This window comes from Toxotes jaculatrix, chromosome 11 (assembly GCF_017976425.1).
Source record: "Toxotes jaculatrix isolate fToxJac2 chromosome 11, fToxJac2.pri, whole genome shotgun sequence".
NCBI lineage: Eukaryota > Metazoa > Chordata > Actinopteri > Toxotidae > Toxotes > Toxotes jaculatrix.
The window spans coordinates 5,228,017-5,255,741 of record NC_054404.1 but is presented as its reverse complement, the minus strand read 5'-3'; the positions used below and the strand labels follow the sequence as shown (position 1 = coordinate 5,255,741).

The 27,725-nt window shown below is 40.5% G+C and overlaps 3 protein-coding genes across 18 annotated transcripts in view; 2 read left to right on the top strand and 1 right to left on the bottom strand.

The window, feature by feature from the left end:
* Positions 1-10,381: 10,381 nt before the first annotated feature.
* LOC121189773 lies at positions 10,382-14,558 on the bottom strand. Of its 2 annotated transcripts, none has more exons than XM_041050214.1 (7): positions 14,456-14,558; positions 13,904-14,148; positions 13,227-13,421; positions 12,802-12,971; positions 12,380-12,529; positions 11,186-11,358; positions 10,382-11,097 (listed from the first exon to the last, which is right to left on the bottom strand). In XM_041050214.1, exons 2-7 carry the CDS (start codon positions 14,087-14,089, stop codon positions 10,646-10,648), a joined length of 1,326 nt encoding a protein of 441 aa, XP_040906148.1. In that variant the 5' UTR covers positions 14,090-14,148; positions 14,456-14,558; the 3' UTR covers positions 10,382-10,645. The 2 variants fall into 2 exon arrangements, with proteins under 2 accessions (XP_040906148.1, XP_040906147.1); XM_041050213.1 differs by having other exon boundaries at positions 13,904-14,146; positions 14,411-14,488.
* A 5,262-nt stretch (positions 14,559-19,820) lies between these two features.
* thumpd2 (THUMP domain containing 2) lies at positions 19,821-25,858 on the top strand. 2 transcript variants are annotated; one of them, XM_041049104.1, is made up of 11 exons: positions 19,821-20,000; positions 20,315-20,453; positions 20,619-21,284; positions 21,408-21,544; positions 21,681-21,758; positions 22,452-22,504; positions 22,896-22,983; positions 23,445-23,516; positions 23,893-24,007; positions 24,672-24,792; positions 25,190-25,858. In XM_041049104.1, exons 1-11 carry the CDS (start codon positions 19,890-19,892, stop codon positions 25,536-25,538), a joined length of 1,929 nt encoding a protein of 642 aa, XP_040905038.1. In that variant the 5' UTR covers positions 19,821-19,889; the 3' UTR covers positions 25,539-25,858. The 2 variants fall into 2 exon arrangements, with proteins under 2 accessions (XP_040905038.1, XP_040905037.1); XM_041049103.1 differs by having other exon boundaries at positions 23,857-24,007.
* A 622-nt stretch (positions 25,859-26,480) lies between these two features.
* Positions 26,481-27,725, top strand: part of LOC121189313 (mitogen-activated protein kinase kinase kinase kinase 3-like) — a 38,618-nt gene continuing 37,373 nt past the window's right edge. For all 14 annotated transcript variants that reach the window (XM_041049284.1, XM_041049277.1, XM_041049283.1 and 11 more), the window contains exon 1: positions 26,481-26,695. In XM_041049284.1, the coding sequence (XP_040905218.1) occupies positions 26,597-26,695 (99 nt within the window). In that variant the 5' untranslated portion in view covers positions 26,481-26,596. The remainder of the gene's footprint in view (positions 26,696-27,725) is intronic.

The window sequence follows — 27,725 nt, the reverse complement described above, 5'->3', positions numbered from 1 at the left end:
ATGCCATGTTTTCCATATTTTGGAATGTCAATGTGCTACTTGTTGATACTGTGCATGAATGATAACATGTCTGTATATAGTTATAGAGAATCGTATCCCATTCCCCTGGTGTTGACAAAAAAATGGTTTGAATGTTGTACAGATTCAGGTTTTCTGTTCATCTTTTATTCTATTTGGTTTTTTTTTTTTTTTAATATATGTAGAGCTTAACAACAGTATGTTTTTAATTTAAACGAAGACCACGACGTCTTCTGTTTTGGAGTAACTTGCACATTAATGATTGATTAATTAAGTTTTATTGTTAAAAAGGCAATATCTGCTGTTATTGATTGAGAGATGAGATCTTAAAGAAGTTATGTATCTTAAATAAATCATCTATATGGGAGTTGCATGGGTTATTTGTACAAAAAAAAGACACTGCTTGCTACTTCTAATACCGTGGCTGTATTCTCTGACAGAGGGTGAGGAATACTGTATGTACATCTAAAGGTTATTTTGTCATTAAAGAAATGATAATAATAATAATATTGTGTATATACTGTACAGTGTTATATGTGAGGTGGACTATATGGCCATCACACTAACCGTAGAGAATTAATTCTACATATTTATTTAAAGAAAACACTCACTACACTCAAGAATGACATATATTGCCTTTTTGGAGGAGTTGTAGTTTGCTTAAAGCTTGTTTCTCGATCTCTGCCTCGCGCTTTCTTCTCAGTCATCCTCATGGCTACTTTATTTTATCTGTCTCTTCTCTTCCCTCCATCTCTCTCCTTGTGCTCTTTATTTTTCTATTGGAGGGGCGTTTCAGACGGGCTTTTGTCAATCTTTTCACTGTTGGATTCTGACTGGGACTGTCACATTTTCCGTTCTTCTGTCCGACGTCTGTCTGGCCGCTTACCGCACTGACTGAACAGTATCTCCACATCTACTCGTATTCAGCTGTTTTTCTGTCTTGCTATTTGTTAAATCCATCTATAGTTACATACAGTATATCTGCCCGTGTCCCCATCTGTCTGACTCTCTCAAAGGATGATTTGTCTGTACTTGAGTCACCATCTGTCTGATTCAGAACCGTCTGTCATTTTTCTTATTAAATCCTTCTCCTTTCATCTTAATCCTTCCTTTGCTCCAGCACATCTTTTTCAACAGCCACACTTTTTTCCTCCATCCATCCTTCCTTTCTTTCTTTCTTTCTTTCTCTGTCCTTCTCTTCGCTCTCACAGGGTGTAGTTGGGAATTTCATGTTTGTCAATATGATTTGGTGTGTTTTTTTTTTTTTTTAATGGAACAATAACCACAACAGTTATAATGTTGGTAATAATGAAGACTTTTTTTCTTGTTTTTTTTTTCACTGTCCTCTGTGTGCGTGTGAGTATGTTGATTTTCTTTTTCTTTTTTTATTGATTTTTGTTGAACACCAACTGATAGGAGGAAAGTTGTATGTGTGTTGCCACTAACTGTGACTGCTCTCCATGGTACATGGTACTTCTGATAAAACCAATAAAATAAAGTTTGGGATACCCTGTTTCAGAGACCCTGTGAGTCCACTGCCTTTCTACAGTGTGTGTGTGTGTGTGTGTGTGTGTGTGTGTGTGTGTGTGTGTGTGTGTGTGTGTGTGTTACATCCAATCTTTAATGAAAAGCTTTAATTTAAAAGCTTAATTATTATGCAAATTTCCATTAGTTACATTTTCATTTAGTGAAAGTAAATGGAAAATGCAGCCAGCTCTGGTCTCATCTCACTCAGTCTATGTCTCACACTCCCGTACAAACAAACATCCATTTTCTTTCTTTCAGTTCAGGCTGTCGATGATGAAAATGACATTTGTCTGAATGGCTGACATCTCATTAACAGTCATCTGACTTGTTCTGTCATTGTGTCAGAGACGTAAGTGACAGCTGCATCACTGCTGATTAATTCTGCCTGTTTTTAATGTCGTCCTATGAAAACATAACGTGCATTGTGTTTTTTTTTTCTGCTGCTTTTCCCTTTAACACATATACTCACTGAAATTTCTTTGTCAGAGAAAATTCAGAGGAGATAAATTATTAACGTATTAAAAGAAAAGCTCATTTTAACCTACCACAGGATAAAACACTAGAGGGAATTAAATGTTTGACAAATGGACTAATTAAATCTGCTATCTGTATTGTAATACATTCAGATAAATTGAACCAGGAACAATGAAGTTCTCGTTTTCAGCAAATGCACTGCTTAAGTTTTGAGCAGCACTTATTGTGTTCTTTAGCTTGTTACGTGTTTATAGTGTTACAGGATGAAGGATTTGTTCATGAAACTCCATCAATTTACACTGTGTACGAAGCCAAAACAGTTCAATAATGATCTATAACAACTTTTCACAGCTCTGATTCGGAAAGGCTTGTGGTGAGCTGTTGGTGCTCAAATTCCTTTTGTCACAGCAGACATTTTGGCACGTCACGGTACAGTACACAGGTAGTCACAGGGTTAATGTCAACTAGATGAGATAGAAGTACATTGACTTTGCACTCTAAAAATAAAAACATATGCTCCACAATTAGCGGACCAACTGACCTTTCCAAGGACAACATGTGTACTCAACCTACCTGGTGAAGTGGAAGTCGGCATGGATTGGCTGTCAGAATTACAGCCTGCAAATCTTTAAAACAAAACGTAAATGGTGTGTGTATGGACAGAAGGTTACCCAGCTGGCCAGCAGGAAGCCTTTACCATCATATAACATCTGACTGATGGATGAGTTGTGCTTGGTTGTTCTCCTCCTCCCATACTGCCACTGTGATGGATCGTGCCCATTCTCTGTGTGCAGAGTGATGGATTCTTCCCATTCCAATTAAATCCTCTTCCTGTTTGGGGAAGTTTTTTTTTTTTTTATTTCATTATAAAGAAGTTTGTCTGATATTTGTGCATTTGAAATGCAAGAGAATTTGAGAATTTATGTTTACTGCTTTCAAACTGTGTATGTCTGAGTGAGTCAACAAAAGAGACTATTTGTTGCAGCATGTTTTATGCTGTTGTTTGTTATTTATGCTCTTGTGTACAGGTGTTTACCTTGACTCTTTTCATTGCCTGCCTTCTGCTGTGCCTGTCTAAAATCTCATTATGCTGTCACATTTGATTTCTAGACAGGTATGTGTCTGGACGGCCTCTGCTTGCAGGTTAGCATGCTGGGAAATTAGTGTGAATTTATGCCTGTATGTGTGTGCGTGGTTGCTCCTCAATGCAGAATAAAGCCCGAACTGTCAGAAAGTCTGCGTTGGCTGTCAAACTATACACAACCGCTTAGTGAGAGACAACAGCACCAGCCTTGATTTCTACTGTTCGCTCCTCTTTGTTCTAGCTGTCTGTCAGTGCTTAGCCACAGCCTATACATTAAACAGGAGTTCAGTGACAAGACATCCAAAGGTCTGTCTTACACAAGTACCTAGGTCGTTTTTTTGAGAAACTTTTGACGCACATTGTCCTAACATCACCAGTGTTTAAGGAGCTTATGAAAAATCTAAACTTAAGATAGGAGTGAGAGAACTGATTTTTCTCTGCAGTTTCCAGTTTCCTCCTAATATTTCAAAGGTTTTGTGACAGTAATAACACTGAGACGTTTCTGTCCTGGGACTGGTTTACCATTTGTCACTTTTTGTCACACTGAAAGAAACATCGTGGTTCTTTTGTTTGTGCATTTGTGACTATTTTCAGTGATTTTATCACAGTATTCTTGTGAAGTATTAGCTTGTTGTTGTCCTGGACATTTGTGTTTGATGTTCCTGCTTAAATCCCTGCTTAAGTCCCAGCATAGCTCTGCCCAACTTTACTTAGCAGAGATGTAATCAGCCAGAATAATAGAAAACCTCTGTGCCGCTGTACAGGGCCTTTAAAGGAACACTTTGCTCTCTTACCTCGAGTACCTCGAGTGTGGAGCCCGGTCTACCTCTTGAGTGCAACAAAGAAAATTCACACTGTCTCTCTATGTGTTTTCTTCATGCTTTATCTCTGTCTCTGAGTCAGACATTATTCTGTCCTGTCTCAGAGGTCAAGGATGACAGCTCGGTCAGGTCTGGAATAACAATAACTGCCAGTGTTGTTCACAGACTTCTTAATAGAAACACAGTGTCAGACATCCAGGAGAGACCTGTTTTGTATGGGATTTTGATTTGTGGTGGTGACCAGGTTTTAAACAGAAATGTAGACAGGCTGAACATAGATTCCAGTCACTCTATTTTTAAAAGAAAAGCTATATCTCTACAGCTTTATGGTTAAGGATGTTAGACACTATACAGACCATGATATCCTTCTGGAAAGGTTCAAAGCTGTCCATGTGGTGTGCCACAGGGCTCTATTCTTGGTCCCATCATGTTATGTGCATACAAGACCATATCATTTGCTGTTCTGCTGTCTGTTGTTATTGTTGTGTTGGGTACAGAGCTGTGCCTCTCAATAAATTTTAATGATTAATTGAAAGGCGCCTATGCTGTCGTTAAACTTCAATTCAGAAAGACATTTAAGCATCTGCTTGTTATCACTGGCATTTTCCTGTCTTGATTATTCTCCTGTTGTATCCACGTTTTGACAAATCGCCTTGATGATTCAGACCTTCAGATATTCTAATACCTTCTTTTCTCTGTCCATCCCTGTTGTCATACATCCAGAAGATCAAATGGTATTTATGAGGTAGAAATGTCAAGGCTGTTGAAAAACGAGAGGGAGAGAGAATGGAGGATGTCTGGGCAGGCCAGGGGGTTAGTTTTTAGTAATGGGACTGTCACTTTTTCCTTTCAGCACTAAAGGTTCAAGTTGAACCAACACACACAAATTCACACATGGGCTTCACTAACAGGTTTTAAGTAGTGGCAGAAAGTATATTCACATACTCTTTGTGTGTGTGTGTGTGTGTGTGTGTGTGTGTGTGTGTGTGTGTGTGTGTGTGTGTGTGTGTGTGTGTGTGTGTTGTAGCCATGTTAGAGCAGGTGTTTCACACACATGGAACGGATTGAAATTAAATGTCAGGCAAATACCAGAGCATGAACTCTCCCCCAGATCCGGTGTGTGTGTGTGTGTGTGTGTGTGTGTGTGTGTGTGTGCTGTTTGTTCATGTTTGAGTTTCTGTGTGCATGTGTGCTCCTTGCCTCAGATCAATCTATAAATGTAGCTTATTATTCCATATTATTTAAATGCCTGATGTTTCGGTGAGGAATCATGTAGGTGTATTCACTGTGTGGATGTGAATGTGTTATGCACAGAGGAACATCAAATTGGATTTTTAAATCTACTTAACCAACGATTCAGGCTTGTATAAGTTTTATTTTTAGTTTCAGTGGGTGGACATGTAGTAAGTCCTAAAATAATTTACTATGAAGCAATTATAGTTTCCATAATTGACAAAATTAACGCTGTTCATGTGCATAATAGCACACTGCGCATAGTTATCCTTCAGCATTTAACATGACTTCTGAAGGTGTTCAAAAATGTCACTGACGTAACTGATTTGAAATTATTTTGCTATTTGTTCTATTTCGTGTGTAAAAGCCATTAAATTTAAAAAAAAAAAAAAGAAAGTTACAGTTTTCCTCCCCCATATACTTTTTAAGAGGGACAAAATAATCCTGACTACATATTTGCCTACAAAAATGTGATTGATTATCTATTTCAAGCAAGTTCCAAGTCAGTGAATGTTAATTTTCCCTTAGTGAAATCAATCGAATCCAAAGGCTGCCTTGAAGGTAGGAAATCAATCTAACTCACAACTGTACATGGCTCTACAATAATGGAAAGCGTATGCAATTTGGAGTTAGCTAAAACATGCAAAATCACCGGTATGGTGCTTTAACACTTAGGTCTTATTCAGCTCTTGAAGCGGTCCATGTTTTTTCATAATGATGATGGATCAAAGGACTGCGTGTAATGTGAAGTATGACGCTCACAGTGACAAACCCACAGAGATTCAGAGCTTTGCAGTCCCACTCATCTCCACAGAGCAGGATGTGTAAATAGGCAAATGTTTGTTAACACGTTAGCCATAGCAGCTTTATGAGAGGATAATATTTCAGATGTGTTTTCAGCTTTCTCCATTGTCCCCAGGTGGTAAAAAAAAATCAGTTAATGTAGTTTTAAAAGCCCTGAAAACATATTTTGTCAGTCAGCTTCTTACTGTGAGTGACGGGGTCTGACAAGAACACATTATTTTCTGCTATAGTTTGATATCAGTTTTGGTTATTTCACATGAGAGGTTTCTGTATCTCCCTTTTTATCCATGTTCTTTTCACCGATTTAGCAGCGTTTGAATCTGACAGTTGGTGGGTTGTTTGGTTCCTGTCAGTCGCATGGGATCAAAACCACGCATACAATGCTGATGAAGCAGAATAGTTAATAATAGTTTTTGATAAATAATAAATAATAACAAAGGATGTTTTGTTAACTTTGATTTTTGCTTTAGTCATGAATATCAGTGCTTTGATGATTTGAAAACAAGTTTTCAGGGATTACAGTTTCCTTTCACCTTTCTTTCTTTCTTATTGTCTCTGTCCTGTTCTTCCACGTGTTAAAGTACATTGTCTTTTCTCTCATCCATTCTTTCCTTTCTTCCTTCAGTCACTTCCCCCTTCCCCATCCATCCCTTTGCCCTTTCCTCTCTCCGCCTTTCTTCCTCTCTCCTTCCTCGCGTCTCAATCCCTCCCTTCCTTTCTACCTCCATTCCTCTGTCAGTCTTCTCTCAGTTTCTTGTCTCACTTGCTCGTCTTCCACCCTTTCTCTTGGCATAAGTTGATGACCAAGTCCTCCTCTCTCTGACTTGCAGGCACCCACACAAAAGAACACACACACACATATATATATGCACAGTATCAAAACACAACTCACTGTACACACTAACACATGTACTGACACAAACACACACACACTCGACAGTAGGTTACTCTGTGCCAGCGACTGTTCTCTGCTGAGAGGCTGTGGGCGGCGTGATGATGTCGAGTTACTGTGGCGATTTTCTGTTGCCGCGGCGACGCTTTCACGACAACTAACCACAGTGTACAGGCACAAACACACAGATCCAGACATAGAGGCTTTCCACTACATCTGTATGTACACCCACATAAACACAGGCCATCAGGTAGTTAACCTACTTTAATGTACACACTCTCCTCCTCTGTCTTTTTTAATGTGCGAGTCACCTTTTGACCCTTTGTCCATACATGTCCCACTAGAGTCTGGAGGAAAACAAGAAAACAGAGACAATAGCATCATATAGAACAATCTACATTTATAAGATCAAATGTGCACCACATAAGATGTAAAGCAATGTATGTTAGTATGAATATATGGATGTATGTGTATGATTGATCGCAGTATCATGATTCTTTATTTTTCATTATTGGTCCAGTGGTTCTGGAGGCGTGGGTGGGTTCTTCACATGAGGATATTTTGGTAATGTGATTTATCTTTTCTTCTTTTTCTTTTGTGTGCATGTGTGCGTGTGTGTGTGTGTGTGTGTGTGTGTGTGTGTAAGTGTGTGTGTGTGTGTGTGTGTGTGTAAGTGTTTAAGTGTTTGAGAGTTGCATTTTGGTTGTTTATGTGGTCGGATGTTCTCAGGGTTGTGGTTGTTTCGTAATCATTTTTTATTTTTTGTCAGTGGTTAGGACTTTCACTGCACAGTAAGATGCCACTGGGTTTGAATGCACCAGCCAGCTGAGACCATGCTGGGAACATTTTAATGTAAGGATTACTTCCTCTCCCCATGCAGGGCTTCCTCTGGGTGTTCCAGTTTCCTCCCACAGCCCATAGACATGCAGGTTAGCTTAACTGGAGACTCTAATTTGCTTGTACATGTGTCAAGTTATGTTAACGTTAATAATGTAACCCAAAATCAGAAATCCTTAGGCCACTGGTAGCCAATGGGCCTGATCTGGCCCTCTAACAAAGCTATTTGCTTCATATCAAATATACGTCATGATTCATCTGTTTCCAATGCACTTTGTCACATTTTCTTTTGTCGATACACCAACCTTTAAACTTCAGCTAAGTATAAATATTTTTATTTTTTGCTATATATATTCTTTTTTTCAGTGTTTCCACTCAAGTTTTTGAGAACTAATTAAATAAATAGGCAAATATAATCAAGGATTTGGGTCTCAAACTTAAATAGTTATCAGTCTAATAGACATGTTGGGCTGATGTGAACTGTTTTCTAACTGTTAATTTTGTGCGGAAAAACTGTCAATTATATTTCAACCCTTGTATTGCAACACAAAACATACATTTGTGCCTATGAGTCACCCGTACCGTCCTTGAGTCAGAGATGTTTTACACCCAGACAGCATGTGTGCTGGTGTCCGCCCTTTTGACCACAGACCCTGCAGCGTGGGTCCTCTCTCAGCCCCCATCTGAAAATAATGGACCAGCAGCTACAGAAAGAGGTTTCTACTGATCAGAGACAGAAAGTAGAGAGAGAATATTAAAAAGAAAAAAATAGTAGAAAAAGAAAAACATAAACACACAGCAAGAGAAAAACTAACATGAACAGAGAAAGAAAGAATGAGTTGTATGCAAATTATTGCAATTTTACACGCACATGCTATACAGTGCATATGAATTACATGTACTGCTTTTCATTGCTGTGTGTACAAAGCTGCTCAGATCTACATTACATTAAATAATAAAGTCATACTAATCTGATAGCCAGTGAGAGAAATGGAAAAAAGAGAGAGGGGGGAAGAGAATAAAAGAGCGAGAGAGTAATAACACCAATCAGACAGCATTAGCAGAGCAGAGACCAGTAATTGGAACTGTGAAGTGTGACTCATCGACAGCTAGCGAGACCTGACACACACACACACACACAGAAAAACACATCAACCACTTGTACCACTCTCCTGCTTTCCTTCTGTACTGCCATCCCTATTATCCCTTATTCTCTAAGTAACTCACACACCTTCCCCTTAATGCACACACACACTCACAAATGTACATGATCATTCTTCCACTTTTAATTCACACTGTGACACACAATATTTTGCACGTCTGGACTCTCCACATCTAGATGTCTTTCTCTTTCTAATCTAATCTAGACATACAGATACACATGCGGTCACACACACTCTCCAGCTCTTTCTCACACACTCACACCAACACACCCACACACAGAAATCCACACACACACTCTCTCCCTCCTGGCTTGACATTCACACAGCGCTGCCAACTACGCCACAAAAGAGCTCCCTCCTGCGCTGCTCGCCCACCTGCTGCATCGCGCACCATAACACTGAGAGAGAAAGCATCTTTTCAACCTTTCTGAGTGAAGAACACTCAACGAAAAGTGCCATCTCTCCTGTGGACGTCACTCAAAATGTCTCCTTTCTGAACTTCCATTTCCTTTCACATGCATAGGGGAAAATGGTTTTGTGCAGGTGGTGGACAGGTTGTTGTGCTTGTGACCTTTCCACAGGAGTTTGGAACCAAAAAAGAGTGACAGCCGATGCGATTTGAGTCAATTTTTCTCCCAACTACATTAATCAGCTAACACATAATATTAGAAAAAATGCAGAAGCTGAGGTTTTCATTTACAAGCTACGCTGATACTGGAGCGGGCCCAAAACATCGAAATATCACTTACACTGTGGCGATTAATAACCATAGAAACGTGTTTTGCCATGGTTACACTGTGACCACAGAGCTCGTAATTCACATCATCAAATATGATGCCAGTTTCAAAGAAAATCTCTCTGGGGAAATGAATTTGATTCACATATATTCAGCTTTTCAGGTGAGTGCAGAGTTGGATTTTTTTTTTTTTTTTTTAATCTCCATAGTGTATATTTTTTTCTTTACTGGCACTATCTCCACCCTCTGTATCCATATTCAAGGCAAAGGCTAGTAATATTTTGTCAACATTAGTAGCCTGTATGTAATGTAAAATATGAACATCCAAGGTCTCCAAGGGATCATATAGCTAAACATTTGATTTAACTGTGTTTGCATCTTAGTTGATCAGTGTCCAATTCAAAATGTCTCACCAAGGTCCTAGAATCTGGAATTCACACGAATTTAGCGAATGTTTCACTTTAGCTTTTGTAAGAAATTATTCATTGATAACTGTTAGTACCCTTTTACAATATGGTGGATTTTCAGCTATTGCCTGATTGTTGTCTGTAGCTATTTTGCCCCTGAGATTTGATGTTTACTTGTTAAGGGAAGCCCCATAATTAGCTTCCTGGCTGTTTTGGCTCCACTAGTACATCTGTTAGAACTGTAAGAGTGTTAGTAAAATTGTTCTGCAATTTTTTTTTTTTTTTGTATTTTGGCATTGAGAAAATACACAAACTTGGCATTGAGAAAATACACAGAAAAATGTCCAGCTGGAAATAATTGTCACACACTTTGAGCACTCAAGCATTTAGTTTAGTGGACAATCAAGCACTTTTCTTATGTCTTGTGGAGTAATTGTTATTAATGTCGTGTCAGTTTATGGTGGAAATTACCTTTAATTTGGGTTCATATTTGGCTATGGTTGATACCACTTTTGAGGTATGTACTGTAGTACTGCAGAATAAATAACAAACAAGACTGTTAAAATTGTTCATGTTTCAGTTAGACTTTATGTTTCTCTTCAGTAGAGACCTGACATCTTATGATATGGCAGCTGTCCGATTGTTGCCTTCATGTACTTGATGCACTGTAAAGACTGGGATCAAAGCTTTCCTCCGGCTGCGTCTCGACAATACTCAGTTTCAAACTCTCATCTCTTTGATTGCGTTCCTCCGTCTCTTCTTGTCTTCCTCTCCTTTCCATCATGTCCTGTTTCTCACCTTTGCCCTTGTCCACTCTTTGCTCTACATTTATTCCTTCTGCCCGGTTTTTAAGATGCACTCCGTCACTTTGTTCTAACCCACTTCTCACCCTTGTCTTGTTTGTACATCCTGGTTGAGTTCTTAGCGTTCGCAGATTGTCACTAACGCTGGTAAAGTAGTTCTCCAGCTCTGCCACAGGTCCCTTACAAGAGAACAGATGTCCCAGGTATGCCTGGATGTACTGATCTGAGGTGATCAGGTCCAGGTTAATGGAGGAGGACCAGAGGGTGTTATCAAGCCCAGAGAATTTACTTCTTCTCCCTGTGAAGTTTAACTTAGTTCAGTTAAATGCAACTTTTCAGAGATTGAAATAAGAAGCTTTCTTGGAGAAAGTCTAAAGAAAGTCTACCTGTCTCTGTCTCCAGGGTGGACAGAGGGAGGGTCACGCTCTTTCCTGTCTCTCTGTCTATCACAGTGAGCCCCGTCATGGATCCCTCCTCTGGCACCTCATTGGAGGGGTCACATGATGCCACAAGACCCCCACGACATTTCACAACGCACACTGTATTAGACTTATATCGCCTGTAATGAAGAGATTGGGGGATTGAAACTCAGCTTCTTTCATTAGAAGTGGTTTACAAATTCATATTTATTCAAACAGAAACCTGGATCGATCATTACAATATTATAGTGATGACATGATACTAGCTTGAAGGTTGAGAAGGCTCTTGGTTGGTCACAAGGTTTAAAAACTCACTGATATTTGATATTTGTCAAATTTTTGCTTCCTTTTTTCCCCATTTTACTCACATGCTGTTGATTATATCAGGATTGCAGCCATTGTCTGTCTGACTGGATTTTTTTTTTACTGAAAGCAGCAAGTCTAAATGTAAGCTGAAAGTTTAGGGCTACACTTCTCTGACAGTCTGATGAGCTTTTTTTGTGTTTTTGCTGTCATATTTGGAGCAGGCTGGAAAGCTTGTCTCATAGCAGACAGCCAGGCCTGTGCCAGTGCCTGTGGTTTCTGCTGTCACTATGCTTTATTACTGTAGGCTCCAGCTTCCACTGAAGTGCTGTGTGTTTGCTGACTGACAACACCGTCTCAAAAAAAGTCTTCAGTGTTTGTACCTGCACTGTATGTTGTACACTTGCTGCATAGGTTGTCCACCCACAGTGTAAACTCCAGCTCCACCAAAACACTGCCAACTGAATGCAGACTACCTGCACTGTGAGTGGCATATATAAACTCCAAGTCATCCCTGTCATGCAGGCTCAACACACTGGAGTCAGAGATGCTCCTTCCACCTTTTCTCACCAAAAAGTTGTACTTTTAGACAGCGACACTCAAGTGAAAAGGCCCCAAGTCGGTTCCATATGGGTCACTGATGAGCAGGCATTTGATCACAAACGGAAAAAAGTACAAAAAATACAATTAAAATTATCGATATTTGCAACCTAACCTTTCATGTCTACCTCGCACGGTAAACAAGAGATATTATTCACAACATGTGGCCCACTTTTACCTCATTAGTGACTCACATGGGCAGACGCATGTGTTGCAAGTACCCAAAAAAAAAACCATTTACTGCACTCACTGTATTACCTGTAAGCAGGTATGATCTGTGTGAGGTCTTCCTTGTATTGCTCCAGTGCAGCCCTTGCAGCAAGGGGCTCGACTTGACCCTCAAGACCAGCCAGGTGAACCAACATCTGGGTGTGAAATGCTGCTCCACTGGCCCAGTGCCTCAGAGACCTGGAGGAATAGAGAGTGTAGGAACAAAACAAACTCTCCGCACAGTTCCTTCTCAATCTGACTAAATAGTCCTCCTCTCACCTCCATGCAACTCCTTTATGTTCTTCTCTGCTTCAACGTCTGACCTGTATTCTACTCTACAGAGCGTTAATCTGCTCAGTTGTATTCTCTCTGTATTGTATTTTACTTTCTTCCATTCTGCTATGCTGCTCTGCTGTATGATACCATCATCTACTTTACAACTGTGCCTCCCCTCTACTGTATTCACTCACCTGGAATCACAGTCTCCCCCAAGCATACAGGTCTTCAGCTGAGTGAGGATGAGGCTCAGCTGGGCCTCAAGTCTGACAGAGTCCTGGATCAGCCTGCCTTTGTCATTCAGGTTGATCCTACAGCGCTTCAGGTACTCCTCCATCACCTCCTGCAGTTCCCAGACTCTCTGCTGGAGTTAGAAATTTAAACATGGAAATTGTAGGACTATTGATTTTTGAATTTGGGGAGCCATGGCTATTTTAAGCTTTCTGTATACATTTATGTACCCTGTTTACTTTTTCTTGTTACGCTCGAAATCAAGATTTATTCGTATTAGTATATAGTGATTAGTGGCTGAAATGTATCAGTAAATATATAAAGAAATATACTCTGTTATAATATTTCAGCAAGAATTCCCTTCATTATTTTCTATCAGGGGTTTTACCTGGCATGATGATGACCCCGCTGACTTCCCTCTCACCCCTGATGACCGTTTTGATGACGTGTAAGCCATATCCATCACCATAGTAACCACTAATCCCACCAAGCCTGCCAGGCGTGGCTCATCTGCGAAGGTCATCAGTCGGCCAATCAGATCCCTCAGGTAGGTGGGCGCCCTGTTCCCAATGTCGCCCTGCAGCTGGGTGAGGAGAAATGAACGCATGCATTCATGGCGTGCTTAAATGGTAATAGAACTCCAGCAAACTGTTTCTGACCATCTGTCTCAATACAGTTAAAGTGCTAGGTGAGTAGATTGCTTTCCATTCTCTGTAAGAACAAGAGTGAACAGCATCATTCTGTCGCTGTTGTATTGCTCCCTGTTGGCCATTGTATTGATTTGTAATGTCTTTACAATCCACAACAGCTGCACATTGCTAATACTGAGAGGTGCCTCATTTTGCACAGTCACTCTTTCTTAACTGTCACAAAGCAGCGTCTTTCTTCCCCCTCCGGTTCATCTCCATCTTCACTTGAAGACTGAATGGATTTAAAGGTGAAACCAATGAGCAGTCTATTTCAGATCACCTCATGTTTTGCTCTCACTCCTCTCATTGTCTCCTCAATATTTTGTTCATCATCATCACTCTAACATACCATCATGCTTTTTTAAATCTTATTAACCTGTTGCAGTTGCTCCTGGAGGCTGGTTTTGGAGTCAAACTTCTCATCGCGATTGGCTAGGAGGACAGGGTGGACAACTCCGAGGTCAGGTACAGCACCACCTTCCTTCATGGCATCGTAGAGGATAGAGCCAATGGTATCCTTCACATGAGAATGTTCTTCTTCTGATGAGATCAGCTGGCCCATGGTGCTACTTGTATTTGTGTAGGGAAAAACCACTAAATACTCCTAATTTATGGCAGCCTCTGAGGAAGAAGAGAAAACTAAAATACTAAACTGCAGGTAACACAGTGCATAAACAAACCTTCAGCACTGAGAAACTGGTGCCAATAGAGAGCCACATACTGTGATAACATAACAGTGTAATTACAGTGAGTCTTTGCTTATTTTCTTTTTATAAATGTCACATAATAAACTTTGACCTTAAAGTTTTTAACACAAAGTTTAAATGTCTTAGAATACACCACACACCTCAAGGCACATGCAAAATACATTTAATACATACACGTATTTAATTTATCTTATAAACAAGACATAACATTTTCCAAATACCTCCAAAATAGCACCATAACATTTCACGCTAACATTCCTGCAGCATTACAGTCACATCTAGTCTCTCTCTCTTACTGCAGCGAGCTGAGTTTGGGCCAGCCGGCCTCTTTTGTCTCTTCACCTCGCCTCTTCCTCTTCTGTCCCCGGCCTGCTGCAGCAAAGAGACTAACCAAGACAACACAGCAGTAGAATATAGCCTGGCAGTAAACCTACACCTCCCCCTAGCCACAGTGACCAGGAAATGCAGCTACTGTGAACGTTAGGAAGTGTTTGTCAGGTCTGCAAGGCCAAGGACCTCGGACTGTTCAGTTTCTGTCCAGTTTCTGTCCAGCTAATCCCCCTTTTTGTTGCCTGTCTGCTGTTGGTGCATGAAGAACTAAAACCTTTGACAATAGTTATGTTGTATTCTTTCTTATTATGTTATTTTGAAATTAAACTAATCCTCCTTTTGCTGGGGGGGGGGGGGGGGGGGGGGGGCGCTCCCTGGAAAAAAACAGAGGTCCTTGGGAATGAAAGTAATAGCCGCAAACTCTTTATGGCTGTGTCAAACATTGAAAAAATAGGCCAAGGGCTTTCAGCTTTTCTATTTAGCGAAATGGAACAGTGGCCTTGGTGGTGGTGCGATGTTGACTTTTTTTACTTGATAAAATATGGGGCAAGGGGATTTGGGATTTTATGTAGCGTGAGAGATGTTCTTTGTTAACTGGGACAAGGGCTTGTGCACTGTCAGGCCTCAGAGTTTTGTGTGTATTACAGCTGTAGATAAATGAAATGCCCCACACAGTGTTGTGGACTATGGCTCAGGTTAATGTGGACATTTTGTCTGTTGATCATTTGGACTAAACTTGTGAGATCTTCTACCCCATATTTTAACCTGTTTTTAAAAATAAAAAAATAATAATATAGATTTTTTTCTTTATTAGTATTTTCAGTTTTGTGATGTCATTTTTTGAAAGCAGCAAATGCCATAGTGTTGCAACATAGCTGGTGGAAGGACTTAAACATTTAAATAACAAATCTAATGACTAATGTATGTGTAATGTGCAGGGGGGTCACTCGTTTTGACAAACTCAGAGAATGATCACCCAACTTCGCCTTTCCTCTGAGGCCTACATCTAGCAGGTGGCCAGAAACTTGGCTCACAGTAGATGCCAATGTTGCTCTGTATCTGCTAAATGTGTAAATAAACAACTGTTTGCTAACACTGGCCAAATTAAGTTCATAAAGTGATAGCATGCTGACGTTGTGTTTACAACTTTTAAATGGTTTAAAACACCCATCATTCAAGTAGAGTATCCATTGCAGTTGTTGGCAGAGGTGTCATATACTGTTCTGCGCCCAGTTTTCTAAAAGTATTTGAAGTAATCAAAATTATGGAACTATGGGACCAGAGCACTTCACCTTTCTCACAGATAAAATAAAATGGCTGAAACCAACTACGCCACAAATAGGATAACAGACCTTTTATCATGGAAGACATTTTGACGTGTCACCGTTGGAAAAGAACAGGTGTGAATAATAAAATTAATGATGGCTGAATTCCAATTAGCTGATGCCAGCTGTGAAAATGGCTTATAAAATGAGCTGATTATTGAAAGTTCCAAAACTCAAATTATCACTCAGAGAATTATGAATTCCAGTAATTTATTCAAAGTTAGTTGGAACAAAAAACATTATACTCTGACAGTAAAATGTTAAATAGAGAGAGTAATCTTGAAAAACAACAACAACACTGCTTGCATGATATAGGGGTGAATTCATGTGCTCAGTTTCTACCTTAGGTAAACCTTTAAGTTCCATGCAGGAGCCACGATGCAAACCACACATGGAACCGGCACACACACTTTTCCTCATTTCCTTCCCCTCCGCCCTCCCTCCATACATCTTTCTCTCCCTCCAGTCTGCTTTCCAGCCTCCTGCTCTTCCCTGTTTCTCTCTTTATTGTTGATTTTGATAGCTTCTGTCAGTTTGATGCAGTGTTTACTGGTTGAGCTCTGTTGCTGGGAGAGTATGTGTATCCTTCTCGTCCTCTCTCTCTCTCTGTCTCCCTCCAGTCTCTCCATGGATGCTTGTTGACACACTTCACGCTCCTCTGAGAGCAGTAAATATTTAAATGTGCTCACGTCACAGACATGCACACACATTAGTACTCAGAAATGAGCATGGATGCACATATACATACATGATGACAATTCAGAAATTCAGCCCTCTCTCTCTTTCTCTCTCTCTTTTGCTCAGATTTTTTCGTTCTGTCTTTCTGTAAAGGTCTCATTTCCATCTCACAGTGAAGTGAAGATGAAAGGACAGAAAGTAGAGAGGAGGGCAGAAAGAAATGATGCGAGAAGAGGGAGAAAGAAAAGAGGAGGTGCAGAGAAAAGCAGAGGAAAGAAAAGCAAATGAAAAGGAATAAAAGACAAAGTAAAGGTGATAGTGAAAGAAGAGAGGAGTTGTAGGAGATGACAGGTCGATTCAACCTACTGTACACACACAAACACACACACAGTTTGTGTTTCCGCCTTACCTAAACCTATCCACTATACCAGGCTAACCCCAACCCAAACACTAACCTAAACCTAATGTTACCCTAAAATTAAAGTCTTTATCTTACTAACTTTACATTCTGCTGTTTTGCTTTTTGTTCCCACAAGGAAGTTGAGTCCCCACAATGTAATTGTGCAAACAAATTTATGTCCCCACAACAGGAGTAATACAAACCCACAGACACACACAAATACTTTACTGTGGCCTTTTAAATGACAGCCCCCTTGAAACCCCAATACCTCAATGAATATTTATCATTGTACACAGAATATGTAATTTATGAGATAATGCCACTTGAAACTCAAAGTGAACCTATGACATTTAGATCATGTGAAGTGTGGGTTTCTGTACACACTATTTGCACTATGTGCATATATGTATACATCAGCAACTGCAGACAAAGATAAAGACAAAGTTAAGTTACAGTGTGTGTGTGTCCATATGTCCATGTCAGAAATCCTTACTGCTAAAATCCATTTACAAATGAAAACAGATAACGGGGGTACAGAAAAACACTGGGTAAAGGTTTCCACTCTCCCAGATGTTGTGTATTTTTTAAAAAAAGGTGAGACAAAAGTGACAATTAATAAATAAAGGGGTGGCAGGAAAGATGAGAAGACTGAATGCTCCCTCAGCAGATTACATCATATTTAAATGATTTGACTCCTGAATTTGTTTGCAATTTGTGTATGTGTGAGTGTGGTAGTGTGTATCATTATCTGTGCAGAACTTTGAATCTATTTTTTTACACATTTTTACACAATTTACGTTATTGTCCCTTTCAAAACTCATTAGCTTTGAGCTGTACATCATAAACACTTTGTAGCCAAGGCTGCGCTAATTAGTTCAAAATGATGAAGTTGTAAAACAATTCTTCTGTTTTCTTTGCCCGCCTCTACGCATACTATTAATCTATTTCTCTGTTTCCCTGCAGTTCTCTTTTCTCAATTCTGTGCCTCTTTCCCTTCATCATCATTTCTCCTCTTCCCTTCTTTTTCCCTGCATCCTCCCTTTTCTGTCCTCTTTATCTGCCCCCCCCCCCCCCCCCCCCCACCCCACCTCTCTGCATTTATCCTCCTCCATCCGATCATTTATGGAGTGTGGAGGAGAATAAAAACAAGCTTAATGTACAGTAATATATCATCCCATGGCTGGTGTGCCAGACGGCATCCATTTTGTGAAGCTGTTGTGTTCACTTAGCAGCAGTGGGGCTAATTATTGCAAATGGCAGCTGTTGAAAGGAGTATTAATGTCTCCTTTCTACATGGATACGTCCAATATTATGGGCTGATGAAATGTAGTCGCAGGCTAAACTTTGAAAAGATGGAGAGTGACAAAGAAAAGGCGAAACCTGAATTGTGTCTTGTTAGGTAAAAGCCCCATAAATCCAACTTTAATTTTAATTAAAGCTATCCTTGCCTAAAGGTACTGCAAGCATCATCCGTCTTGCCGTCCAATAAAGTTTATATCTGGAGCATTTTGATTTAACAAGGCCTCTGACTGCGAGAAGCTGGGTGTAAATATGTGACCCACAATGTGTCCAGTATTTTTGACTGTAGAGAAGCTAGCTGTACAGAGAGATTTTCATGAAACCTGAGGATACTAATGATACAGTCCCATACAGGTTGATGTGATGAAGAAACACAGATTTCACCATTGGACCAACCGAGAACGATTCTCGATGGCCTCCATTTCTAGCCATGTCGGTGTCGTGGCACTGGGGATCACAGCTTTTCTGGTTCACTACTTTGGACCAGACTGATATATCTCACCTACTCCTGCATGGACTGCAATGAACTTAACAAGAAAAAAAAAAACAGAAATGACACTTTTTGATTCAGTGGAAATGGCATCCTCACAGACTGAGCCAACATTATATCAATCTTAAGTAATACCAGTGTTTGCTGTTGTATAAATATATTTACTCACCATAATTCTTCACGTTGTTACGAGCATGCACTACACTGTGGCAGGTCACAGCAGCCTGTCAATGTTTGAGAGGTTTATGGCACAAGGCAACAAGCAGAACACTGTTCATCGACTGAAGTACGGGGATTAAATATGTTTGGGGTCATTAAAATGTCAAACAGAGAAAAGAGGGAGATTAAAAAGTGTTAGAGAGAGTGTGACAGAACAGGAGGAGAGATGGAGATAAGAAAGGGATTTAGTGAGAGAAATGCTGAGACACAGATGGAAGGAGGATCTCTCTGACTCCAATAGATGGAGAGAAAAAGTGAATTGTGTGGAAACTCATCTTTCTGCTGTAGGGTTTATCAGAGATTTTCCTCCCAACTTTGGAGGAACACCTGTTCGGAACTGCCTCCAGGTAGTACACTGCAGCTGAGGTGTGCGTGTCTGTGTGTGTATTGCGTCTGTTTGAATCTGTGTGATCTGTGTGTGAGCGTGTGTGCATGTTTGCAGTTTGTTGTTTTGTTGAAAGTTTTTGTGTGACTGAATACCTAATGTGTGCAGTGAGGCATTTGGGTATTAAGTGTGTGTGTGTGTGTGTGTGCTGATAAGAGTTCTCACTTCAGTCCACGTATTAAATTGGACCATAAATTTAAGGTTTCTTGTGCTATCGTATCATATTAACATGATATTATTAGGCAGAAAATCGATATGAACAAGTCTGTGCGCTGGTGACACATTATTACATTAACACTGTGATAAATGTTACAATTAACACGCTGATTGTTTGTGTTTGTAAAACCACGTTACCGCTTTGTCAGTGGCCTTTTTCCGCCGGTGTGAGAGAGACCCCTGCTGGCCAAGACTAGTCACTGCAGCCCGGTGACGTACTTCCTTTTCCGGTGTAAACAAACAATCCAATATGGCAAACTTTTACCAGCAGATATGACCGTTTGTTGACACGTTGAACCCGCTGTACAACAAAATGACCGAGCCGAGAAGTGAAGGCGGGTTAGTTCGCTACTGCTGCACCGCCGGTAACGGGATGGAGCCTTTGTTAGCTGACGAGGTGAAGAGGAAGCTGGCAGCTGAAGATGTGAGTATTTCTTGTCAGTACGAGTGAAGACCCCCCCATAAAACCTAACGTTAGTGCTGCAAATCTCCTTTTTGAATTCACCTTTATTGGCGCTATTATGGGCTCAGCTTGTCTGAAGTTTTAGACACATAATAGTTTATTTATAATGCTAATAAAGTACGTTTTCAAAATGGGGGATAAAACAACAAAAAAAACTAAACCTTTTAATTTGTGTACAAGACAACTGTCACGGAGTCCGTAAATATGGAATTGAACTATTGCTCTTTTGGTCTTTAAACGCTGGTCTGCTCTTTTTTGCCGTTGTGTATGCCCAGGTGTGTCAGATGCCAGGTAAGGTGTTGTTCAGTTCCTCTGCGGGGATCGCCAGAGTCAGTCAGCTAAAGGCTGCAGAGAGGCTCTTCCTCCTGTTGAAACATGACTCACCTGTGAGATTCTCTGCCCACAGCAGCCCAGGTACCAGCCTGACATTTCAAATACACAGATACATGTAATACAAAACGTGAAAAACCTTGGCAGATATTGAATTTTATGACTGTCTTTCAGTTCTTGTTCTTAAGACTGTTTTCATTATTATACTCTCATTTTTGTATCACCTTCTGACTTCTGTGGTATTCATAGCCAAGGCAGCCTCTGTGCTCCAATCCAGACTGTTGGATGACAGGAATCAATGGACCAGTGCTGTACTGACATGGAGCCGCCTGCAGGGGGAGCTATCTGACAGGAGAACTTCTGTCAACATATCAAACGCTGCCCGGGTCATGAAAAGGAACGAGGAGGGGAGAGGGAGTGAAGAACAGAGGGAAGAGGAGGAGAAGTGCAATGTGGAGCCTGGAGAGAGTAAGGGAGAGCAGAGGGAGGAGGAAAGAGGGAACAGGAGGCTGAGAAGTGGCGAAGAAAATGGAGCACGGGCACTGGAAAAGAAGAGAAAAAGAGAGACAGCACAGAAAGGGGAGAATATGAGCAGAGAAACCAATGGAGTTGAAGCCCAGGCACTGGAGAAAAAGATCAAACGGGATGATGAAGAGGAGTCCAGTTGTGACAAAAGTGCAGAGAAACAGAGGACATCTGAAAGAGCACCAAAGAGAGACGACAAAGATGATGATGAAGAGGAGAGGAGGATGGTTATGGAGTTTAGTAGCTGTAGACAAAATGTTAAAAGAGGAATTATATCAGAAACTGGTTTGCATGGCAGAGCAGCAACAGCGATAGACCACAATGTGGAAAGTAGCAGCAGGGACATAGATGACAAGGCAAAGGGCTGTGCTGTGGAAAACATGGAACATGGTAATTAGATTTTTTTTTGTTTGTTTTACTTCATTGTTTCCTATTTCAGTTTTTAAAGCTGACATATTTTCATTTCCTGTTCTAATTTCTTCTTTTTTCCACATTTGCCTCCATGTAATTAAGTGAAAACTACTGAGGGAGAAGAGATGACACTACTGCAGCCCAGCAGGATCAAACCACAGATTACTTCATCTGTCCCAGTCTCTTTTAGGATCAACTGCAAGTGTACTGGATCTGTGTCTCGGTACTTCAGCACACAGGTAGTGGACATACACATCACGCCCATACACTCAGAAAGCCATCCATGTTCACTAAATGTGTGAGTTCCATAAACAACTGTATATTACTGAATGTTCAGAGGAATATTGTGTGTTTGAAAAATATATCTTAATACAGGAGGTGAGCAAGGTGATTGGGGTAGGTTTGGGCCGACTGCTGGGCTGGAAGGCTGATCTGAAGAATCCACAGCTGGAGGTAAACTTTGTTTTGTAGAGATTACAGTTTTACTGTGGCCAGGTTATTAAAATGGTAATGCTGTGTGTGTCTTAATAGGTGCAACTAGGGTGACCAGATGTCCCGCTTTGTGCGGGACAGTCACGCATTTCCATTACTTTTCACACGTCCCGCAAATTGAGACGTTGTCCCGCATTGTTATTGACAGTCAGACTCCAGTTTTGAAATGCGTGTTTTATAATCTGGCATTTATCAAATAGGGGGCGGGGCGGGCTGTTTGATCATGTCAATCAAACTGGGACGCGGGTCGCGGCCGGGCGCGCTCACCAACAAGAAACAATGCAAGTCAAGTCAAAACGGCATGCAGCGTGAGACATGGACGGAAGCTGAAAGTGCATTGTCTGTGTGGGCCCGGCCTACCTGCAATTGTTGCTGTGATAGAGCTGAAAGACTTTTGATGGAGCAGAATAGAAATGTTTATTTTTTTTAGAAGTTCTACCTTGATGCATTGGTATCCCACATTGTCCCACATTGTCCCACGCAAACGTAGTCTTTGTCCCACATCTGGTGAACTGGGATCTGGTCACCCTAGGTGCAACTGTTAGTATATTTAAAGTAAATACTCTCTCTTTGGATGTTGGTAGAAACTCTCTGCTCTCGTCTGTCCTTTCAAATGTGACATCGTGGCTTGTTTGTCCTTTGTTTGTTCTGCAGGTAAATGTTTATTTGAGTGATGACCACTGCCTGCTGGGGATTCCTCTGACCAGGTAATTGACTGAAATTTTCTCTCCTCACTTAACATGTTGCTAAAGACTGTATGATGTCCTCTTGAGGGGTCCGTCAAAGCCCCTTAAAACCTCTGAAAGAAGCTAAACTGTAATAACGAACATGCAGTACTATTCTCTGAGTTTTTGAATGTGCTTTTCTTACTGCTGTGTGTCCTTGTCATAGATTCTATGATTTTTTGATGCCTCACTTTGTAGCCAGAATCTAGAATCACTCACCAATAGGAGGTACTGCTGTATGTGTCCCAGATAAACCCAAACATCAATGAAAATCCAAATTCAGAAGAAGAGTGGATTTAGACATGGTGGTGGATAGACCTGTTTCCTATTGCAGCTTAATTTGATAAGTTATAGGTGCCCTTCTTTCCTTCAGGCTGCCTCTGGCTAACCGGAGCTACATTAAAACCACAGGAGTGAGGTCTACAATAGCCTGGGCTATGGCCTCACTGGCAGAGATACAGGTACTAACACACACACACACACAGATGTTGGGTGCCTGCTGCTGTATTCTTTATTATGTGTGCACATTTATGACTACAATTTATAGAAGTCATAGAGTTTGCAAAGCTGGAAAAAACCTTTACTTTCAATTCAAGCTAGTGTCCTTTTTTTTTGTTGTGGACATGAACTCTGCCATTCTGCCCAGCATAGTTTTTCTTTGTTTTACCAGTCTCCTAAAATAGCAAGGCAGGTTTAGACTCATTAAATGGGACCCTTCAGTCTTAAAGCTGCCACATTAAGGCTGTCCTCACTTTCAGACTTTTCTCCAAATGTTTGTCGTCCATAACTTGACAGTCTGTGTACCAAAGCATTTGCATTCTCTCTGCTCAAACTGTGATGTAATATTGCCCTTCTGTCACAGTCACACAGTGTGCGGTTGACTAACTGTATGTACTGTATGATGTTATCTCCTGTTTCCCAGCCAGGTGTCTGTGTAGTCGACCCAATGTGTGGGGTGGGAACCATCTTAATAGAAGCAGCGCAGGAACACAAGGTCAGGACAGAAACTACACAATGTGGAAAAGTCTGAAAACTGAACCTTTTAGGTTTCAAAAAGTTTTGGAATTGCACAAAACATAAAATGTTTGAAAAATACTTCTGTCCTGGTAAACATGACTACACGTGATTTTTATACAGCTGGTGACTTGTGTGGTTTGTTTCAAATATATTTAATGTTAATGCAAAGAATAATGTTCACATGTGCACTAATACAGTCTGTCATATTTCCTTGTTATGATTTGGCAAATCATCTCTGGTCTGACTGGAAATGTCAAAAGTTTTCATAGCATCAGAAAGGGTAATTCCCCATGTGTACTTTTTGTGATAATATATAGTGGCATCTGATGTCTCACTCTCCATGGGATCCTCAGGCTGCCTGTTTCCTGGGTATGGACATTGATGATAGACAGCTGCAGAAGGCCAACGAGAACATAGAGTTTGCGGAGTTGGGAAACAAGATACACCTTCTTAAATCTTCATCTATGGGTAGGAAGCCTGTATTAAATAATCACCAGAATAATGTAAATTTTATGATGTCAGTAAACTGTTTAGAGAGACCAACAGTGTGTGCTTCTGTCACTTTGAATTTCAGGACTGTACAGGAGTTGTACAGTAAAGTTCTGGCTATCTAAAGTATTGGTTATCTTTAGTACACAGGTTTTAAGATAGCGGTTTATTAAAGTGTCATAGACATACCAAACCCATTTGAATATACATGGTACATAATTCAATAAAAGCCCCAGAGATCACACAAACAAAAAAAATGGCATGATTTATACACTAAAATATGAAATGCAGCTGCTCATTCCATTTTTGTATAAGAGGAAATATCTCCTTTTTGGAAACCTGGCACATAAACATAAGAATAGCTCAAACTGAAATATGTTATCATCGCTTTAAAGCATTGTCAGCACCTTAAATTAGTAGCTGGCCAAATTCCAACACTTACTAATGGAGTCATTAATGTAATTAAATCATGAAATTCAGATGATGATAACTTTTATTTAAACCATGTGCAGCTTTTAGAAATTGAACTTGTGGATCCAAATACACTTTTTGGATGGGAATCAGTGAGTGGGAGGTGAAAGTGAACCCTGCTGTCACATGTTAAATTACCTCTTGGCTGGTCTGTCCTCCTCTGTGTGAGCAGTGCTGCCTCTGCCCAGCGCCAGTGTAGATGCTGTGGTCTGTGACCTGCCATTTGGCAGGAAGTTTGGCACCAAAACGGACATGGCTGCCAACCTGCCAGTCATTGTCACTGAGATGGAGAGGTTTGTGGCCCTGTGTGTCGGTTTCAGCTTTTTCTTTTAGAATTGTTCAGTGAATCAGAAACTTCAGCTAGTTTTGTGAGTGTGTGTGTGTTCATTTGCTCTGCAGAATTTTGTGTATGAGTCAAATTGCACAAAAGTATAGTGTATTTAGATAATAGTACATTTTGTCCTGTTATTTTGAAACTAAAGCTAACTCCTTTTAATGTATCATAATAAAGAGTGAAAAGCAAAAGAAATACATTTTCCACTGTGGTCCCAGTAATTTGATGTGCACATGTTGCTTGTGTTGGTATGCTTGTGTTGTGCAGTATTTTTTTTTTTAAACAATCATGAAAAGATATTGTCTATTCAAAAATTAGTTACAATTGAAATTAATTTAATGAATGTTTGTGTCTAGAGTCCTCTGCGTTGGTGGTACCTTGGTTCTCCTCCTGAGTCCTCAGTTGTCCTGTCTCCTAAAAAAAGTCCTGGCAGAAAAAGACACTGGGCCAACGTCTAACCAGGAAACAAAGCCTCAAACTGGAATACAAGCCAATCAACTTCCTTCCCCATCTTCCAGAAAGCAGCAAGCTTTCCAGATCCATTCAGGGTTGAAATCCTCACCTACCCAGGAAACAGACACTCAGTCTGGGCTCCAACACAGTCTGCCTCAGCCCCTCTGCTCTCTGAAGCTCCAGGCAACTCTGAGAGTTAGCTTAGGTGCGATAGATGGACTTATCCATAAGTATGTCAAGATAGATGCATGATCAGTGTTGATGGAAGGCACATTTCAAAGTAATTTGTTTTTTAATTAATTTTTTTTTTTTTACTATGAAAAGTAAGTAGTTATTCTGAAATACCATGCTTTATTATAACTACTCTGTGACATATTTTTCAAATGCAAACATTACTTAAATGTGAGTAAACAGCGCAGTTGTTGGGGACTGTTTTCAATATGTAAAATTCATTTGAAAATAAAAGACTGGTATACACAAATACATGCTTTGTGATGCACTACAAAATTAAATGTTACTCATGTGCTATCCAGATGCCATGTCTATTAGACACCTACCTGTTTGTTTTTGAGATCAATCAATTTCAATCAATCAATCAACAAATCAATGAATGTGTTTGTTCTTAAAATGCAGTATTTATTGGGATTTACACAAGCCTATTTTTCCCTACCCGTGCCTGAAGGAGAGTGGCATGGCAACTGTAAAGTTTTCAGTAATGGGACTTTTGTTATGCTCATAACAGACCCCATCAGCTGAATCACAATGTTGCCATCTGCCACTGTTTAGCCCTGCTTAGCCCAGTTTTACATTGAAAGGCCAGACAAGGCCACACCAGGCTTAGTATTTTCATTCATTTCCCCCTTAGCTGTAAACTTCCTCTGATTTGCTGCCTGTGCAGATTAGGGTTATTGCATTGATCCAGTAGTGCTGGAAATTAAATCTACATAGGTTTAAGTTAAATTATACAGTTTTTTCCTCTGGCCTGTTTAACAACAAACTAATTATCAAATGACCAATTTGTATTTTTCCAGTACATGGTAGTTTTGCACCTCATATACTATGCACTATACTGAAATGAAATTACAAATATCCTTATTTCAACAGCTTCATCTCCCTTTTTCAGACTCCATGGAGAGGGTAGGCCATGATGTCCATTGCGCATGCTCAATGCGCAGTGGAAGCCATGTTGGAGCTACTGTGGATTCGGGTTGGGATTTTCTGACGCCGTATGTTTTTCTTAAAATATTTGTTTTCGTACGCTGTTGGGGTTCGTCAACCGTGCGCGATCGGCGCCGTAATCGGCAGTGGAAATGATGAACTCCAGTGTCGACCTGTCCCGGCGGAATCCGCAGGAGGATTTCGAGCTGATCCAGAGGATAGGAAGCGGCACATACGGAGATGTGTACAAGGTAAAACTGCAGTGAGGGAAGCAGCCACAGAGTTCCATTATCGGACACAGAGGGGTTGGACATTTATGGCTGATTTACAGTTTTTCTTTGTAGCCCATCGGTGTAGCCATAACCTTAGAAAACTAATTATGGAGCCATTACCAGCTTCTTTCTGAAATACTGGCCCTTTTTCTTGTCGATGTTTACTGATGCGGTATGTAATCTGCTACTCATGCACCTAGCTAGTTCCATTGTCGGACACGCAGCTTGGTCGTCCCATTTGAGTTGTTGACTATTATTGTTTTGGCCTTTCAGTGTTTGTCGACATTGGGGACATCCATCTTTACGCTATAGTAATACCTTTTAGTAGTTACAGTGCCCGGGGGCTGAGAAATCATAAATAACTATACCCAAGGTTAATGTTTAGTATAAGAATTTAGCCCTAGCTCGGGCGCATAACGTTACGTTAAATATGATTTTGTTGACCAGAAATCTCACAGAAGTGTGAGTAGTAACAAAGAAACTGCGAAGTGTGTGTACATGTGCCGTATCCTGTGCCCCTTGTATAAATATTGTGGCAAATAGCTACCGTTAACATCAGAAGGAGGGGGATTGATTGTCCGATAATGGACGTTTAGCCGTTAGCCGTCCGACAACGGACGCAGTTAACCTGATAGCATCGACAAGCTAACGAGGCTTTTAGCTGAGTCGTGGGAACATTTTGACAACATGACAACACGCAGTGATTTGTTACCTGCACGGGAACACAAACTGAGGCAGGGGCAGCCGAGCAGGTTTATCATTAATCCTGTTAAATGCAGAGACTGCTGCAGAATTTGTTAAAACTGTCCCCGTTTTGCCCTGACAGAGACTGACAGCTGCCCGCCTGGAAAACCAGTTTAGCTAAGGGCGCAAAGGGCTGGACAAGCTACAACAACAAGCGTAATATCAACCCCTCCTATTGTTCGCATTCTCGTTTTAACAGCAGTAAGAACTAGTCACACTCATTAAGGAGCTGAGATGACCATTTCTGTGTAGACTGTCTGATTTA

What these genes read in the sequence shown, in the direction of transcription:
- LOC121189773 (XM_041050214.1), bottom strand. Translation starts at nt 14,089, where the DNA reads ATGGGCCAGCTGATCTCATCAGAAGAAGAACATTCTCATGTGAAGGAT. An exon ending in GGGGGAGACTGTGATTCCAG is followed by an intron (nt 12,530 to 12,801) that starts GTGAGTGAATAC and finishes CTATTCCTCCAG; the next exon opens with GTCTCTGAGGCACTGGGCCA. An exon ending in CACCCTGGAGACAGAGACAG is followed by an intron (nt 11,098 to 11,185) that starts GTAGACTTTCTT and finishes TAAACTTCACAG; the next exon opens with GGAGAAGAAGTAAATTCTCT.
- thumpd2 (XM_041049103.1), top strand. Translation starts at nt 19,890, where the DNA reads ATGACCGAGCCGAGAAGTGAAGGCGGGTTAGTTCGCTACTGCTGCACC. An exon ending in CTCTGCCCACAGCAGCCCAG is followed by an intron (nt 20,454 to 20,618) that starts GTACCAGCCTGA and finishes TGGTATTCATAG; the next exon opens with CCAAGGCAGCCTCTGTGCTC. An exon ending in AAGCAGCGCAGGAACACAAG is followed by an intron (nt 23,517 to 23,856) that starts GTCAGGACAGAA and finishes GATAATATATAG; the next exon opens with TGGCATCTGATGTCTCACTC.